This window comes from Zingiber officinale, chromosome 2B (assembly GCF_018446385.1).
Source record: "Zingiber officinale cultivar Zhangliang chromosome 2B, Zo_v1.1, whole genome shotgun sequence".
Lineage (NCBI taxonomy): Eukaryota > Viridiplantae > Streptophyta > Magnoliopsida > Zingiberales > Zingiberaceae > Zingiber > Zingiber officinale.
This window is the reverse complement of record NC_055989.1, coordinates 21460133-21473977: the sequence shown is the minus strand read 5'-3', so window position 1 is coordinate 21473977 and position 13845 is coordinate 21460133. Positions and strand designations below refer to the sequence as shown.

The 13845-nt window shown below is 32.8% G+C and overlaps 1 protein-coding gene across 3 annotated transcripts in view; it reads right to left on the bottom strand.

Moving 5' to 3' along the window:
• Positions 1–13845, bottom strand: part of LOC122045479 — a 57670-nt gene that overhangs the window by 23917 nt on the left and 19908 nt on the right. For all 3 annotated transcript variants that reach the window (XR_006129994.1, XM_042605711.1, XM_042605712.1), the window contains exon 4: positions 4909–5177. Coding sequence is in view for 2 of the 3 variants with exons in the window: in XM_042605711.1 (XP_042461645.1) it covers positions 4909–5177 (269 nt within the window). In the remaining variant the exon portion in view is untranslated. The remainder of the gene's footprint in view (positions 1–4908; positions 5178–13845) is intronic.

Here is a 13845-nt window from a genome sequence, read left to right as displayed (position 1 = left end):
CCTAGAGATGCAAATATCCACTAATTTAAATTGTATGGATAAAAAAAATAGAAATAATGACAGTAGTAATTTGCTACAAAATGTGAACTGCTCTGATGTCTTATCTTGAGCCAATACCATAATCAAATGAACAATAAAACAATACAGAATGATTCATGGTAAACAATGCAAATAAATTGGTTAACAATTTCTACAAGAAATGTCCAATTTCTTCTCATCATTCATATTCCATGTTGCTTATGGTTCCCCATATTTTCTGGTGGATTTTTCCGATGTGGGTCAACAATTATCTTAAATTAAATTATATTAGATATTAAAAGTTATAGCGTAAAATCAGTCAGGACAAATAAGATTTGCCGTCTAGCAATATCCTAGATTTATTATTACCGAAGAAGAGATCAATAAAGATATATTAACAGACTAGAGTGAATGGCAGAAATGAAGACGGTTTGGAGTTTTGTGTGATCCTGTACTCCTTAAGCGAAAATGACTTTTTCGAAGACCGTGACATGACTGATGATCCTTTTTGGATTGCAGTGTTAGTGGAGAAAGCTAAAATTATGGGGTTATTAGGGAAGATAATTTTACAACATGCTACTATGCAAGAACAGTTAAGTGTTGATCCAAGAGATATAAAATGGAAAAAATAGGTTGAAATGATACCAAGAAATAAAAGTTGACCAATGATCTCTATGTTAGTTGATAGTACCCTAAAGTAATCAGATTGTAAAGAGAATCACTATGAAATGCAATTGCATACTTAATTAATGAAATCACGGATTTAGTCATCTCGTTATCCCAATAAAAGCTCCTAAGAGTAACATTACTTTAGTGATAGATCAAAGATATGCATAAGATGATCCTAAACGGCAAGGTGATGTTATTGAATTGGTCTCTGGGTTTAGTGATTCTGATAACTAGGAATATCGACTTCATGATATGACTAATATATGTTATATATCTGTTATGCATTAGCAACATGTCATCTCACGCCAATAAACATAATGATGGCTAGATTAGCACATTCAACAGATTGTTATTGTTAGATAACAATCTACTGAAAGCTCATTTGGTAGTTTACAGTGTCTACAAGGGTCTCATGCAAATGGGTATGACTAGTCCTTAGACTTGAGGTTGCTACTCATATTTTAAGAGGATTGACATGACTTGACACTTGTAGGTGGAACACTTAAAAAGTGTTGTGTGTATACACTTGCAGTTGAGTGTGTTGCTAATCTTATAGAGATAAGGGAGAAATCAATAGAGGACTCATCACTCCTTATAAAAGAGAGAACATATCACATAGCTAAGTTGATAGGCCACTAATTGAATTAAATCTATGCATAGTGAAAGAGTTCTCAACTTAGTCTTCCTTTTAATGGGTTGGGTTATAGTTGTATTGAACAATTATTCAAACGTGCCTACTAGGATAGACATCGACAAGTCCTATGAATATGTCATGATGTGAGATGATAAAGGGATTATATTATGGTAAGCCATGAAAAGCGACACTTTAAATTAGTTGATGGTCTTGATGTTTTGCTAAAGATTAATCATACCTATCCAATGAAATTCTTTATAGACTATCAAAAGTCGTGATCACTTAAGATTGTCGCTATATGTTTGAGAGCCTACAAAGTCACCCAAAAAGCTCGTGCCCGCAACCCTCAGCATGTAGGTTGAAAAAGGATAATCAATAATTAATTATATTGATTAATGAGAATTTAACTTGAATGTAAACATTAATTTATTCAATTAAATTATAGAGCAATTGTGAAATTAAATATTAATTTATGCAATTCGAATTTAAGAGATCAAATTGAAAATCAATTAGAGGTTAATTGAATTTTTAATTTGCACTTATACAATTAAAATTAATTTTGATTTTGCGAGAGTTGTATCAGTTAATTTGGAGCAAAATTAATTTTAAAATAATTTTATAGGTAGTGAAATTATTAAAAGATTTATAATCTTTGAGAATTCCAAAATTAATTAGTGGAGAATAAAACATATTTGGATCCTAATCTATACTCAATGGTCAAGATTGGATTTCATCGTCATGCATTAGATAAGATCAGTAGGAAACTTATTGAAAGAGGATTAAAAAGGAATATTCTTGAAATATTTTAGATGACATAGGGAGAAAACAAAGGTTAAAAACTGATGTGGATTAGAAACCCTACCGCAAACAATTTATCCATTGTGATCCTTCTTCTCTACAAGGCAGACACTAAACCCTCTATGCTACATCAAGAGATCAGCTTACATAGACAAAGTAAAGGGTGTGATACTTATCATGTCTTCCACAAGGTACAACAAAATTGTTTTGTCTATTTCAATGCATATGTGACTTGATCTCTATTTACAAATAAAAAAAGGATAGCAAAGACGAAAATTGTAGTTTCCAAAGAATGCAGGTGTATAGTCTTTAGTTGTGACAATCCAACACTCTATAGTTAAACGAGTTACAACAGTTAGGAATCAAGGGAAACAAAAAAAAGGATAATATAATAAAAAATGATTTACTTCATTTTGAATCCTAAGTGATATTGGCATTCATGGAGTTTGTCATAGGCATATGTGTAAATATGTAAAGTGTAGGTGGGTCTATTTGTAATGTTTATATTTCTTATAATACGAATGTAAATAGTGGGAGCTACCTAGGGTTGTGTTTAGAATAATATTCCCCTTGATATGATATCAAAGCCACCACTAATACCCTCCTCTTAGTGACCTTTCTAAAAAAAATAGCACATCCTGATACCTAGGTTTTTTAGTGACCTTTCTAGGTCTTTTGTAGAAAGTATCTTCTTCAGTCACTCACAGTGTTGTATTTTCCTTTGGGTGATATTCTCAAGTAACCTTCATCATAGCACATCCTGACCACATCTCAAAATGATGCCTTGTCTCTTTAATCACCAGCTCCATCACAACAACCAAGTGTCGTTTTGTCTCCTAAGGTGTTGCCCCCTTCAATGAAGCAATCTGAAGACTCTTATCTCTGAATTAGTTGCTCTGGCTTCAATCCATCCATCAATGCTTTTGGTTTTGGCTCTCAAACCACCCACCAACGCAGACCAACACCTTCGGTTCTCTGGATCAGATTGAGTGGAGAGGTAAAATATAAGGCCATAGCCGTAGCAACATCAAAGCTATCTAGGTTAAGCATCTGGTGACCAAGCTAGGATATGTTTTTGCAGAACCATTGAAGCATTCCCATGACAATCAAGCTCCTATGCATAACCTCAAAACAAATCATGTTTCATGAGATGACGAGTAGATTGACTGTCATTTTATAAGGAAAAAAGTGCAACCTAATAAGATCATCACTTCTATCCATTAATTTGTAAATTTGCAACAAAACATTAAAACAAGCTAGAATCGAATATATTTGTAATAAATTCGATTTTTTACAGTATGTTAAATCAACATAAGGAAAAGTGTCCTTATCTCATGCATAAATATGTAAGTGTTTAATGTTCAATATTTCTTGATAATACCTATATAAAAGTAGCGGAAGGCTAACTAGGTAATGTATGGAATAATTTCCCTTTATCAAAATGATCATTTAAAATGATTAAACTATATCTCAAATTGCGAAGGCTAGATCGTTACTTGTTAAACCAAGGTTCAAAGTTTAATTTTGTACTGAGATTTCAGTACTCAAAATATATCAATAGTGTATGTCAACCTTGATTAAGAGGAAGAATCTAGAAGAGAAGAAGAAATGAGGGAGGAAGAAAAGAGGAAGCTGAAGGTCGCAAGTTGAAGAATTTAGAGCTTAAGGGAGCTTTTGTCATGGATGGATAGATCTAGAGTCGAGAGGAATTTCTGCTGGTGGATCGTGAGCGGACTGAGTTGCTCATGATGAAACCCTAGCCCATAAAGACATAGTTGCATACAAAGTTGTCATGATAAAGCTAAAGGAGGTATTCAACCCATGGAACCCATGCACAAAGCAGTCATGTCTGCAAGGAAGAAATGGGTAGCATATGGTGACTAACTCTAATGTCTAGATCCTTTCTACATTTGGATTACTTGCGCTAACATTGGAAACAATATGCTTTGTAGTGTCGACTAACACAAAAGAAAACTTTTATCCACAAATTAAATTTATTTAGAAGTGCAAACAATAATAAGTCCGTAGAGTTGCAAATGTTTAGTTGCTTATCAAAATGGATGACATCTAAACAAGAAACATGATAGAGTTAATCTACAATAGCAACCTTCAACTACCATAAGATCACAACAGGGAAATTAAGACTTCAACGTATTTCTTCTTTCAACTTTAAAATTAAAAATTTACATTAAATAAGAAGTGGGAATAAAATTTGAGTAATCATGCCAATTAGTAGTGAGAATAAATATGTTATTCAAACAAATAACAAAGGGAACCATTGGTTTCTATGCTCATGATTTTTTATGTAGCCAATACATTCAAATACTTGGGGGATTAAATTATGGGATAAGTTGAGTGTACTCATTGAATTGCAAAATTGTCATTTAGGTTCTCTATTAATCCCTTGAGACAAATTTACTTAGATGGGAACCAGGCGGGGAGGGAGAAAAGAAGAATCACATACTGGCAAATGAATCATTTATTATTCATTTAGAAATTTATCTTGTTATGATTCCCTCTCACCTCTCCTTGTTATCCATCCATGTAAACCAAACCTGATTGTGGAAAAAACAAGCAAAAAGAAACCTAAGTTCCTTTAGTTGATGCATGGAAACTTGGGACAAAAAGAGAATTAACATGTGGATATTAAAACTTTTCTACCTTATCCATCTCTTAACATGTCATGGTGCACGACCAAAACAAATTCCTTGACACAACATGCTTAACCCAGCACAGTTCAGAAAATAATAAAAATACTAGAAGATAAAGAGTAAGATTGGTCATCATACCGACACTTTATCATCCTCAAGAATTTTGCTTATTTTTCCTGACCAGTAGCAATTTTGAAACCACCAATCAACCAAATCACCAATTTTCCAGGTGTCACTGACAATTGCTATCACATCTGATGATGCTGGGAAAATCACTGGTAGTTGACTTTCCTTAAAGATGGGAGGAAAAGATGGGCGCACCATGAGTTCCAAATTGCCATTTGCATTTGCACTTGCACGATTATGTTGCTGAGGTAGCTTTTGATATAATTTAGTCCATGTTATGTCTGCAGAGCATGAGCATTAAATTAACAACGATTGTATGATCCCAACAAAATAAATAAAGATAGAACAGGAGAGTTTAAAAGATTATAGATCTCAAAGAATTAGCTTATTATGTTATAATTTACAAACTTCATTATGAGACTCGATTATTTAATATTTAAAGTTATAATTTATGAACTTGTTAGTAAACGCCTATATTTTGTTTCAGTTAACCAAGACGTCCTTTTTTCATCAGGTAAAATGCTCAAAGTGATTTTTTAGGAGAAGCAATGGAGGTAAGAATGCTCATTGATAAAGCAATGAAGGTAATAGATACCATGATTAGATGAAGAGATAATGTTCTGAATTTACAAGAGATAAAATAGGTAGTGAATAAGGTAAAGATAACAGACAACTCAGGTTTTAAGTTAAGATATGCATGAAAGAGTAAAACAAGAAATGAAGTGCATATTAACGTAGATAGTTTATTAAAATATATAGTAGTTAGAAATGGCGATAGGATTATTGATTAGTGGTGCTAGATACACGTCTCAAGAATAGTTTTAGTAGAAGGAAAATGTGCATGGCTCCTAAGATTAAGTAGTAGAAATTAAAGGATGAAAAATAAAATATCTTTAATAAGAGGATAGGAACACAAATATTAGGAGAAATATATGGCAACTTGACTAAGGCATGGGATAAGATGACATTAAATTTGAAAAAGTCGTCAAGAATGTTTCGGTGAGTCAAGAGGATGGACACCACCAAATATAAAGAATCTTAGTGGTGGCATGAGAAAGTGGCAAAAAAATGAATAATATATAAATTACTGTGAACTTGTAAAAATGAAAAACACTTTAAATGGTATGTTGAAGCCAAGAGAAAACAATAAATGAAGCCAAGAATGAAGCTTTCAAACACTTGTATACAAAAAAAAAAGAGAAAATAAACACTTATAGAATAGTTAAAACAAAAGAGAGAAAAATAAGGGATCTTACAAGATGCATTAAAGATGAATTCAATAGGGTATTGGTGAAAGATGAAGAAATAATAGAGCAATGGACAAAATATTTTGATCAACTTTTTAATAAAAATTCAGATTATCAACTTAGCTTAGGAAATTTAAGCAACTCAAAGGAGTATAGAATTTTAAATTTTTATAAAAGAATTCAAATTTTAAAATTAGAATAGGCAATAAATGAGATTAAAAAATTAAAAAAGTAGTTGAACCATGGGATATTTTAATAAAGGCACGGAAGTGTCTAGGGAAACAGTCTAATTAATAAAGGCTACGTACTTTAGTTCCCTGCTATAAAACAAAGGAGATGTACATAATTGTGCAAATTACAGGAGCATTAAGTTAATGGCTTGTACCATGAAGCTTTGAGAAAGGGTGATAAAAAAAATTAAGGAGACCAAGGTGACCAAAGTTACCTAAAATTAATTTAGATTCATGCCTAAAAAATTGAGATTGAAACTATAAAAGAAGCAAAACTTACACATGACATTTATTGACTTAGAAAAAGCTCATAACAAAGTCCTAAGAGAAATATGTGGATAATTTTATAAAATAAAGGTGTTAGCATAGCGTATTAAAACAATTAAAGATATATATAATGATATAATTTATAATGACTACTGTGTAGAAATTAATTCGTTTTGTACAAAAATAGCATTACATCAAGGATCAACTTTAAACTCATATCCTTTTACACTAGTTATGGATGAACCTTTTATACTAGTTATAGATGAACTTACTACACACATCTAAGACACGTAACCATAACCCTTATTATTTATAGATTAACTTTTTTGGTCGATGAAACATGAAAGAGTAAATGTGCTCAAATCTTGATGGAAGAACTTTAGCCTTAGTAAAGTAAAGACAGAATATATGAAGTTTAAATTAGTATTAATGGACATAACAAGATAATTGTTAAGATAGAAGATGAGGATTTATCTTTAACTGACAATCTTAAGTATCTAGGATTGTTTTTGCAAAAGGACGGAAGGGTTGATAGAGATGTTTTTACATAGGATACAAGCAAGCAGGGTAAGTCTAAAGCTTAAAGGGGAGATTCCAAAATAGCAGTTATGCTATATGGAATTGAATGTTGGGCTATGATTCCAGCACATGAACAAAAAAAAATTACAACTAAAAAAAAAAAATAAGAGTTGCACAGATGAAGATGTTAAGGTGAATGTGTGAATGGATAAGATAAGAAATGAAAATATTAGAGAGTCAAAGTTGCACCTATTGAGGAAAAACTCTAGAAGACATGTTTAAAATTGTATGGTCATGTACTTAGAGACCAATAAATACTTCAGTTAGGCGATGTAAAATTATAACAAATATGCATATCAAACGAGGAAGACTAAAAAAAAAAACTTTGTTAGTAACAATAAAATAAAATTAAAAAAAAAGGCAGCCCGCTGCACGAAGCTCCCGCCATGCGGGGTCTCGAGGAAGGATCCATTGCACGCAGTCTTACCCTGCTTTTTGCAAGAGGTTGTTTCTAGGAAAAAAAAAAGCAGGATAAGACTGGGTTGTTGTAATAGCGTAGAAATGATGATATAGTAAGGAATAAAATCCAATTGCTTAGAAAGATCCATATAGCTAACCTCACTTAGTGGAATAAGACTGGGTTATTGTAATACTTCACGAAGTGAGAAATTCATATGTAAGGGACCTATATAAATACCATTATTCTAAGGTGTAACATGTAAACTTAACATAATATAATAAATATTAGTGTAGGTAGAGAGAACTATCTTGGGAAACAAACCATAAGAAATTCCCATTACTCCTAATGTGTTATCAGAGACATCATGACTCCCATCACCCAATTCACCAAAATTATCCTGAACTGAGCTTATTGTGAGCTTCTTCCTCTTCCACGACCCAACTTCATCTCCCCATGCAAACTACGTCTCCCACTCCATATGCATCCCCTTTGGTTCAGCAAATATCCTTCTACACACCACCATGCTAGTGTCACTCAGCACTTCCTGCATGCAATGTGTGACAACCCTGCTATCACCCTACATTAGATTTCATGCACACAGAAATTGAATTCTGTTATAAGTTCATTGGCTCAAATGTAAATATATAAGATGCAGGAATCTATTAATAATGTTCCATATTTCTTATTATTATCTATAAATAAGAGAGGAACTCCGCCAATGTCGGTCACAAGTCCGGATGAAAAAGGGTGGGTTGCACATTAGGTTCAGCCAATGTGTCAAGTAAATGTTTAATGAATGGATCCATCAAATGTGTTAATGCTAGGATGATGTTCGAAAGGAACGCGTTATAGGTCTGAGGACCGCTATATCTTCATAAAAACTTAAGTGTATTATTAAATATTCAAAAATTCTCACATCATAAATGGAATAAAAATAAATATTATAGAAAAATTAATTATCTAAGATTTGGAACATGAAATCTAAAAAAGCTCTCAGTAAAATAATGAAAGTAGTAGATACGATGATTAGGAAAAGAATTAATATTTTATATGAACAAGAGAGAGAATGGATAGGAGAGAAGGCAAACATGATAAAAAAAATGGATTTTGTTATGGTACATGGGAAGGAGTAAAATAAGAAATGGAATAGATATCATTGTAAATAGTTCACTAAATGATAAAATAATACAAGTAATTAGAAAGGGATAGGATTATAGCTCTCAAGATAGTTGTGGCGAAAGAAACTATTGATGTAATTAACATATATATACCTCAAGTAGGATTAGATGAATACATCAAATCTAGATTTTGGGATGACCTAGATGAGGTTACAAAATATTAAGTCAATCGAAATGATTTTAATAGGAGATCTAAATGGGCATGTGTGAAAAATAAGGATATAATAGGATGGGTTATGAGTTTAAAAGGGGAAACTATCTTAGATTTGCAATAATATATAAGCTTACAATAGCTAATAGATTGTATTTGATCATGTTCAAAAGTGAGAATAATAAGTCTCAAATTGACTTTCTTATGATTAAGAAGAAGAATATGAAAAAAATTGTATAAATTGTAAGATCGTCCTGAGAAAACTTAACTACCCAACATAGGCATCATAGATATAAACCTCAAGTATAGTATCAATAAAAGGAAAATATGCCTGACTCCCAGAATTAAGTAGTGAAAGTTAAAGAATGGTAAGCAAAATATATTTGAGAAAGTAGAAGTACGAGTATTAGGAGAAATACATGGCGACTCAAATACGACATAAGACAAGATGACATTAAAATTGAAAATAATAGTCAATAATGTACTCGGTGAGTCTAAAGGATATGCACCACCAAATAAAGAATCTGGGTGGTGGAACGAAAAAATACGGGAGAAAGTAAAAGAAAAAAACGAATAGCCTATAAGATGTTATACACTTGTAAGAACGAGAAAAACTTTAAAAAATATATAGTAATTTAAAAAGAGACTAAGAAAGTGGTGAATAAAGCAAAGAATAAAACTTTTGAACAGTTATATCAATTAGATAAAAAGGAGAAAGAGACATGTATAACATAGCTAAAGCGAAAGAGGAGAAGACAAAAGATCTTTATCGAGATAAGATGTATAAAGATGAATGCCACCGGGTATTATTAAATAATGAGTAAACAAAAAAGTAATACAAAAGGAATTTTTATCAACTTTTTAATGAAGGTTTAGGTAATCAACTTAACTTAGGTAATTTAAGTAGGTCAAATGAGTATAGAAATTTAAATTTTTATCATAGAATTCAAACTTCAAAAATTAAAACAAGCTTTAAATAGGATACACGAAAAGTAGTTGGAATAGATGATATTCTGATAGAGGGATGGAAGCGCCTAGGGAAACAAATTATTGAATAGTATACAAAGTTATTTAATCTGATATTGAAAACAAAACAATGTATGATGGGTGTACTTTAGTTCCCTTATATAAAATCAAAGAAGACATACAAAATTATGCAAACTACAGGGTATTAAATTAATGAACCATACCATATAACTTTGGGAAAGGGTAATAAAAAAGACTAAGGAAAGATACCACAGTTGTCCAAAAATCAATTTGAATTTATATTTAGAAGATCGACAATTAAAGTTATACATTCAACTAATTGAAAAAAAACAGAAACAAAAGAAGACTTACAAATGGTATTCATTCATTAAGAAAAGACTTATTATAGAGTCTCAAGGGATATTATATAAAAAATTCTAGAAAAAAAATGTGTTAGAATAGTGTATATTAAATTAATTAAGGATATGTACAAGGATATGAGACAAGAGTGAAGACTCAAGGCAGATTAAACGAAGTGTTTTATATAAAGATATGGTTATATAAAGGATCAGTTCTAAGTCCTTATCTTTTTACACTAATATTAGGAAACAACGAATTGTCTATAACAGAATTTTAAATATTTAGGATCATATTTGCAAAAAAAATAGAGGAATTGAGAGATGTCTTACATAGAATACAAAAGTGTCAGGTGTTCTTTGTGATCGTAAAGTACCTCTAAGATTTAATGACAGTTAGACGTGCAATATTATATGAAGCTAAATATTGGGGTATGACTCAAGCACATGAGTAGAAGATGAAAATTGTAGAGATAAAGATATTAAGGCGGATATGCGGGCAAGATAAGAAATGAAAATATTTGAGAAAAAATTGGGTTGCACCTATTGAAAAAAACTCCAAGAGATACGTTTAAGATGGTAAGAACATGTACTTAGACAACCAATAAATACTCTAATTAGGTGATGTGAACTATGATAAATATACACATCAAACAATCCATTAGTAACAATAAAATAAGATAAAATTTATTTAAATATAAATGATGATTTAGTAGGGAATAGAGCACAACGGCATAGATAGCTAACCCCACCTAATGAGATAAAGCTTAGCTGTTGTTGTATCTATAAATAAAAGAGAAAACCTAAGATTGTGTGAGGAATAGTTCTCCCTGAACCACCAAAACATTGATCCTAATCGGCAAACAATGTGGTCTTCTCCATGTGTCATCAACTGCTAGTGAACCCTAATCAAATATCTCAATTATCTCTCTTTATGTCATTCATTACCATTAAAGTCACTCATGTCCAAGCTACATTTCTGTTACATCGTTGCTGAGTCTCATAGACCACCTCTCTCTCCAACCACTCATCGGGCAAAGTCCTATGACTGTTTAACCTCCTCCGTGCAAAGGGTCACTACGATAGGCAAATGCACCCCGTGATTTACTCCCTTCTAGAGTGTGCGGCCACTCTAGAGGGACTACTAAGGTGACGGTTTTATCTTTTGCTCCAATAATCTTATGACTGTTCTATCACTATAACTCATACAAAGATCTCTCGTTAGTGCAGTACTCAACCCTGACACCCTATTACGTTGTTGTGTGACTCACATAAGCATTGTAATGATACTAATATATAATAACTATTAATCTGTATTGTAAATATGAGGTTACAAATAATGTTGCTAGAGTAATAAAAGACTTAAGATCTAAGTTGATTTCCAATAGAAAAACTTCAAACACTTCAATTTATTTAAAGGGATAAAAAAAGAGGTAATATACATTTATAAATATTAATCCGAATTATCCATGAATCTCAATGATCAAGAATTGGCAATTGATGTGTAAAAGAACAATCAAATACTAGGAATCTCATAGAAATATTTATTTTTATAAGTCTTTTCATTCAATTTATTTTCAATAAGTCGTATCTTGTTTAAATCAATGAATAGTTAAGAATCCGGTTTTCAATTGCTTGTTGTAATAAGCATGAAAGAGCTAAATTCAATATGTTTCATTATTCACCTCATTGTCGCTCAATCACGTCCCTCGATCCAAGCCCAACCCAAACTATTGGGCTAGCAGTGCTCTCTGGCTGCAACCCATAGTACACCCAATATCCTAAACTCATGATCCCCCAACACACACAGATACAGCAATTTTTAGATCCTTAATTGTTATTGTAGAGAGGTTAAACGAACAAAACTAATACCTCACGAACCGCTCATGGGTCGTCATAGTTTTGGAATTTACCAAAGGACGCACCCAAAGTTTGGAATTACTCAAAAAGCACACCGAAGTTTGAGAATACCCAAAAGGCGTACCTCTTTCTGATTTTACTCCTCTGTCAAATCAGACTTTTTATTCTCTTTTGCATGCAACAATCTCTTTCCTCTTAAATTAAATTAAACTTTTCTCTCTCCTTTGCATGTCAGTCCTACCACGGGCTAGTTTGATTCAAGCCTTAACGTGGTTCCGATTTCCCAAAAACCAGGCCCGCGGTAGTGCTAATTTAGATAGTCCGACCCTAGTTTGATTCAAATTAGATCCAATGTGGGCCTAATTTATAAGAGACTGTGTGCATCTAATAGTTTCATTAGAGTCAGAATAGTAATAATTAAATCTATTGTCAGTAGCACAAGAACCTCAACCTCGTTATCTCAACTAGTGTTTTATTATTATAATAAATGTTGAGCAAACACTTTGATTCAACTCTCAATATCAACTGCACTAAAAGATGCCCACGTTGGCTCTAATATGAATCAAACCAAGCCCGGACGATCAAAAATCAGCACTACCACGAGCCTGGTTTTGATTCAGATCAGGCTTAACGTGGGTCTGATTTCTACCAGGACCATGTTCTAGCTAAAAGTTAACATAACATCATAGCACCTCATAAGAGATTGAAATAAACAATGGAGGGTACCGTTGGACTCTTTACAGCCTCAGGAATCCATAGGACTTGTCTAGGTCCATTAGTGGATTTTCATCAAAACCCACAGATGGACCTAGACAAGTCTAATTAGACTCATTTCAGGTCCTATGGATTCCTGAGGGTGCAAGGAGTTCAGCAGTGTCTTCCTTTGCTTATTTCAGCCTCTCCGGACATGATCCTGGTCTTCGAGAAATCATGCTAAATCAAACTAGGACCGTGGTAGTGTTGATTCAGATCGTCGACTGAAATCCAATGATGAACTAAGACAAGTTCGATTGCTGTGGATTCCTGAAATTGCAAGGAATCCAACAATGCTCTCCATTGTTTATTTCGACCTCTCTGAAGGTGATAATGGTACGCTAACTTTCAACTAGAATATGGTCCTAGTCTCTAAGAAATCATGCCCACGTGGGCCTAATATGAAGCAAATCAGGCTCGTGGTAGTGCTGATTCAAATCGTCTGGGCATGCAAAGGAGAGAGAATTTTAGTTTAATTTAAGAGGAAAGAGATTATTGCATGCAAAGGAGAGAGAAAGAGAAGAAAAAAAAAAACTTTGGCAGAGGGGCAAAATTGGAAAGAGGTGCGCCTTTTGGGTATTCTCAAACTTCAGTGCGTCTTTTAGGTAATTCCAAACTTTGGATGCGCCCTTTGATAAATTCATGTAGTTCGAGTATGATTTATGGACCAAAATGAGTTGAGGCACAGCACCACTCAATATCTTTCAGATCAATAGTGATAGCTTGGAAGTAACTGATGGTGTCTAATTTGTGCAAATGGAATAGATTATTAATTTCATAATATGCTTAGGACATTTCACCTATATAAAGAGCCTTAAGCTTTGTTCAAGTCTTATAACTAGAAATACCATTAATAGGTGCTCATGGGGTTAGCATTAATAGACTGTGTCATACAAGGGCCAATAACTGACCATTAATAAGCTCCTACGAGGATCGAACAAACTTAAGAATCTCAATCACTT